Raw genomic sequence first — 6000 nt, 5'->3', positions numbered from 1 at the left:
AAAAAAAAAAAAAAACTCTTAAATTAACGCCTGGTAATTCTGAAAAAAGTGGACTGTTGATGTAGGTTACCAGATGACTACTGAAAATACAGTGATCACATACAGCTCTGCAGGCAAATTAGAAAGTATTGTGGAGCACACAAAGAACACAGCAAAAAACAAAAAAAAAAAACAAAAAAATAAACTACTAGTGCATATAAACGCAGCATGCAGCACAACATTATGTCAGCTAGTGAATGCTGTTGCATGTCACAAGTGGGATTGCTACACTTGATAAAATAATGATAAAAAGGACATATTTTGATGCGATAATGTTCTTTTCACGGAGTAGTACTACTCCTTTATTTCACAAGTCTTGTGTATGATTTGCAAACCTCGGGTCATAGCTGGGCCCGCCCAGCACAGAGAAGAGAACCTCTGAATCAGATCTAGTGCTCTCTTCTGGGAGAAGCTCCTTCTCCAAGTCTATGTGGTTTCCAACAGCTTCCAACAGGAGCAATGAGATCTTTTCTGTAGAAATCATTAAAATGGCTTAGTTGGCTATCCATTTCATCCGAACAGAAAGAGCCAGAGCCAATAGTATGTGCGCTTGAAGTAACGTATTCAGGGTCTGCAGGATTCCTGTTCAGTATTTGTTGATGCCAAAAATTCGTACTCCATGTAACTGAGGTAACTTGGGGATAAGGACACTGAGAAGTGAAGCCGTGTTGATAAAGAAATGTGTTGGATCATACTTTGTGTAGAAACTGGTCAGGAAGTACCTAGAAAAAGAAGCAAGAACATCAGTGGAGAGAAAAAAAAAAAAAAAAAAAAAAAGACTGTGGGTGTTGAGTGAAGGTTTCCATTTCTTTTTCCCCTGCTAGGACCCGTCACACATCTGTGCTTAAAAGTGCATACATTTTTAATGCAATACCAATATGCATTGTGGCTTCTGACACATTTTTTCCATCCATTAAAAAGGATAAATTCACCTTTGGAAACCGTTTACTTATTCCACCCATTTTTAGGGTGGAATGAGCAGCCTTTCCCAGATCCCCCTTCTGACAGTGAGTCGGGAATCTCCTCCTCACACAATTTTGATCACAGGGTGCAATGCTTTGAAGGCTCCTAATAAACAAAATGCACATGGTTTTACCAACAAAAAAAGATGTGCATTTATTTATTTTTTTAAATTTTGTCACCTCATAAAATACATTAAATAAAAAACTGCTTAAAACAGAAGTACATTAATACCTACAAGTTGTGCTCAAACGTTTGTGTACCCTGGCAGAAATTGTGCAATTTTGGCATCGATATTGAAAATATGACTGATCATGCTGGAAAAAAAAAAAAAAAAAAAAAAAAAACACACACACACACACACGTCTTAACTAGTTCCCACAAAAGCCAATTCTGCCATTTCTCTCCTACATGTAAAAATCTATTTTTTTGCTAGAAAACCCTCAAACATATTTGTTTAGCAGAGACCCTAGAGAATAAAATGGCGATTGTTGCAACAAAAACACAATTTTGTAAAATAATATGAGGTTACACCAAGTAAATAGATACCCAACATTTAAAATTGTGCAAGCGCTGACGTTCGCGGTGATGCCTCACGTGTGGTGCGAATACACTTTACATATGCGGGAGTGACCTACATATGCATTTGCTTCTGTGTGCAGGGACAGGGGGTGCTTTATATTTTTTCTTATTTATTTTTACACAGTTTTTTTCATCACTTTCATTCCCATCACAAGAGATCTAAACATCCCTTGTGATAGAAATAAGGCATGACAGGTCCTCTTTATGGAGAAATCTCAGATCTATAAGACCTGAAAAGCATGAGATAAAAAAACAAAACAAAAAAAAAAAAAAACACCACATCGCATTGATCTTTCAGAGGTGGAATGCCAGAGCCAGAAGTGACGCAGTGATGGCCGCAAACTATCCGTTCCTCGGCCAGCTCTGTGGTACCCAGTGCCACTGTTGGATCAGATATCCAGCACTGGAGAGCCCAGGGAGGCACCGGTGACCCGTGGGAGGGGGGAGCGGTGCAGGCACCATTCAGATATCGCCACTCAAAGTCCACGACATATGACGTCATGTGGGAAGTGATTATGGATAGTGATCATATGAAGCCATTTATTAACACACAGTTGTTTGGCTCCTTTTTAACAACTTCAATACAGGGCATTTTCACCCCCTTCCTGCCCAGGCTAATTTTCAGCTTTCAGCGCAGTAACATTTTGAATGACAACTGCACGGCCGTGCGATGTTGTACCCAAATGAAATGAATTTTTTAATATAATTATAATTATATATATATATATATATATATATATATATATATATATATATATATATATATAAAGTTTTTTTTTAAATATATTTTGCTATAATAAAATATCCCAATTTTTTATTTAAAAAAAAAAAACAACTATTTTTTTTCCTCAGTTTAGCCAATATGTATTCTTCTGCATATTTTTGTAAAAAAAAAAAAAAAAAATACAAAAATAGGTTATTGATTTATGGCATTTTTATTATTATTTTTTTACTAGTAACGGCGGCGAGCTGCGATTTTTATTGGGAGTGCAACATTGCGGCAGACACATCCGATACTTGACACCATTTTGGGACCTTTGACAATTATACAGCGATCAGTGTTATAAAAATGCATGCATTACTGTGTAAATGTCACTGTCAGGGAAGTGGTTAACACTAGGGGGCGATCAAGGGGTTAAATGTGTTACCTAGGGAGTGATTCTAACTGTTGGGGGATAGAACCGACTAGGGAAGGAGACTGATCGCTGTTCCTATATAGTAGGAACACACGATCGGTCTCCTCTCCCCTGACAGGACGTGCATCTGTGTGTTTACACACACACACACAGATGCACGTTCCTGCACTGTGACAAGCAATCGCGGGTGCCTGGCGGACATCGTGGCCGCCGGGCACGCCCATCAGCTCTGAGTGATGCAGCGGGCGCCCCCCCCCCCCCCTTACAACGCCTGGAAGATGAGGACATCATATGATGACGCCCAGGATAGGAGAGCCACTCTGCGGGTGTCATATTGCAATGGCTGGGATGGGAAGTGGTTAAACCATAACAGAAATCACCCAAATGGCCCTGATCAAAAGCTTACATACCCTGGAATGTTTGGCCTTGGTACAGACACACACAGGTTAAAATGTTAATTAATGATTATTTCCCACTTCTGTGGCTTTTTAAATTGCAATTGGTGTCTGTGTATAAATAGTTAATGAGTTTTTTTAGCTCTCACGTGGATGCACTGAGCAGGCTAGTAACTGGGCCATAGGGAGCAAAAAAGAACAGTCAAAAGACCTGCGTAATAATGTAATGGAACTTCATAAAAATGGAAAAGGATATAAAAAGACATCCAAAGAAATCCAAAGTCAGTACTGTTCAATCACTTATTAAGAAGTGGAAAATTTGGGGATCTCTTGATACGAACCCAAGTCAGGTAGACCAAGAAGAAGTGCAGCAACAGCTGCCAGAAGAATGTTCACGATACAAAGAAAAACCCACAGGTAACCTAGGCTGCTCCAGAAAATGCTGGCGTGGTTGTTTCAAAGAGCATAATACGACGATACTGGAGCAAAAACAAGTTGCATGGTCACCTTGCCAGAAAGAAGCCTTTACTGCGCAACCTTTACAATATGCCCAACAATACCTTGACATGCCTCAACTTCTGGCACACTAATCTGGAGTGAGGAGACCAAAATAGGGCTTTATAGTCAAAACCATAAGCGTGATGTTGTGAGAGGAGTCAACAAGACCTATAGCGAAACGAATACCATCCCCACTGTGAAGCATGGTGGTGGCTCACTAATGTTTTGAGGGGGTGTGAGCACTATCACCGATACAGGCACAGGGAATCTTGTGAAAACGAATGCCAAGATGAATGCAGCAAGTTATCAGGTTTTGTACAAATGTGACAATTTGCATTCTGCACAAAAGCTTGGGACGCTTTTGGACTTTCCAGCACAACAACGACCCCAAGCACAAGGACAAGGACAAGTTGGCCCTCCAGTGCTTACAGTGAAAAAGGTGAAGGTTCTGGAGTGGCCACCTCAGTCTTCAGGCCTTATCATCATCAAGCCACTCTGGGGAGATCTAAAACGCATGGTTCATGCATGACAACTAAAGGCTTTGCATGGCCTGGAGGAATTTTGCCAAGAAGGATGGGCAGCTATACCACCTGCTAGAATTCAGGGCCTCAGACAACTATTAAAAAAAAGACTGCACACGATTGATGCTAAAGGGGGCAATACACGTATTAAGAATGCAGACTTTTTTTTTGTAAATTTATTTTTTATTCTCATTCCCAATTTATTTATTATTTTTTATTAACAGTTTTTCAACACAAACAACACATATAAACATATGACCCAGAACCCCCCCCCTCCCACCCATACCCCTGTGCAGCCCCCCAGTCAAATGCAAATCACAGAACATATACATCAGCCGTATCCCTCAGAGAAAAACTGGCTCCCCAAAAAGTAATGATGCACCCTGACTTCGAATGTATAACAGAAAGACCCATAGGTCTCATAGCATCACTCTGCCCCGTGCACCCATTAGCTATCCAGGAGTCCACTCCCCACTCAGCAAACTAATTCAAAGTATCTTTGGCGTCCAGCCAGCCCTGCCACACCTTCTCAAATTTTTTGGAGCATCCCCTACTAAGGTACGTGGCCCTGTAAAGTGGAAGTGCTTTGTTGATCAGGCTTTTCCAATAGGACACAGTAGGCGGTTCAGGCTTTTTCCAATATAGCAGGATGGCTTTACGCGCATAGAACAAAGACAGAGATATCATAGTCCTTTGTGCCCTTCTAGGAGCCAACTCCTCCACCAGCCCCAGCAAACAAACCGCGACTGTAAGAGGAATCGGCACCAAGAGGACTGTTTGTATGGTGTCCGTCACTCCCCTCCAAAAGTCCCTAATCTGTGGGCACTGCCAGAATATATGATCAAAACCAGCTCGGTCCTCCGTACACCTCCAACACTCCGCCGCACCCGTACCATACATTCCAGCTAGCCTTGCAGGTGTGTAGTGTACCCTGTATAGAATTTTATATTGAAATAGTCTATCTCTGGCCGACACCAGAGTCTGGAAAGGATAGGCCCACATGTCGTCCCAGTCCTCCCCCCCAAAGTCCGGCACCAAAGCGCTCCATGTGTCCCTACATTTTTGTACCACACTGGGTCTATCAACGAACAGCTCTTTGTAGACCGCGGACAAGGGCTTCAAAAGGTCCCCCGTCCGCAGCACCCTCTCCAGGGGAGACACACCCAGCTCCAAAGCATCAGAACCGAACTGGGTAAGGAAGGCGTGTCTCAACTGGAGGTAGCGAAAAAAATACCAGTTCGGTAGATTGTATTGCGTTTTCAGTTGATCAAAGGTGTATAGCCTAGTCCCCCCCACTATGTGCTTGAGTTGTTTGATGCCAACCCTGGCCCATATCACCGGGTCAGGAATCGCACCAAAATGCGGCAGCCTGGGATTGAACCAGAGAGGGGCGTCCGGCGACCAGCACCCCCCTCTGTGCTTCATCAAGACCTGCGCCCTGTCCCAAGCTCGCATCGTTACTCGCATGGAGACTGTCAGGGAAGGAGAGGCCCCTGGACCCCTATACACCAGGTATGATAAGCTCTCATACGAGCCCATAAGGGCTGCCTCTAGTACCGTGGCGGAATCCCCATCATCCCTTGTTAACCATCTCCTGGCGACCACCATCTGTCCAGCTATAAAATACTTAAATAGATCCGGTAATGCCAAGCCACCTTGACCCCAGGGCTCCTGTAAAACACGGAGACTTATCCTGGGATGTGCAGCGGCCCACAAAAACGAACTGAACAGACTGTTCACCCTCCTGAAAAAGGAGCAGGGGATCCAAACTGGCGTGTTTCGCAAAAAGTATAAAAACACTGGTAAAACCTTCATTTTCAGTAGGTTAACCCTACCAATCAGGGACAGCGGCAAATGTTTCCATGCATC

The 6000-nt window shown here is 42.9% G+C and overlaps 1 protein-coding gene across 3 annotated transcripts in view; it reads right to left on the bottom strand.

Annotated features, from left to right (window-relative positions):
- Window positions 1–314: 314 nt before the first annotated feature.
- ORMDL1 (ORMDL sphingolipid biosynthesis regulator 1) overlaps window positions 315–6000 on the bottom strand; it is a 69626-nt gene continuing 63940 nt past the window's right edge. For all 3 annotated transcript variants that reach the window (XM_077448685.1, XM_077448684.1, XM_077448686.1), the window contains exon 4: window positions 315–761. In XM_077448685.1, coding sequence (XP_077304811.1) covers window positions 626–761 — 136 coding nt within the window. In that variant the 3' untranslated portion in view covers window positions 315–625. The remainder of the gene's footprint in view (window positions 762–6000) is intronic.

This window comes from Lithobates pipiens, unplaced genomic scaffold (assembly GCF_037356315.1).
Source record: "Lithobates pipiens isolate NorthernLeopardFrog02 unplaced genomic scaffold, aLitPip1_a1.2 Scaffold_22, whole genome shotgun sequence".
Taxonomy (NCBI): Eukaryota; Metazoa; Chordata; class Amphibia; order Anura; family Ranidae; genus Lithobates; species Lithobates pipiens.
The sequence above is the reverse complement of the archived record's forward strand: the minus strand, read 5'-3'. Positions and strand labels throughout refer to the sequence as shown.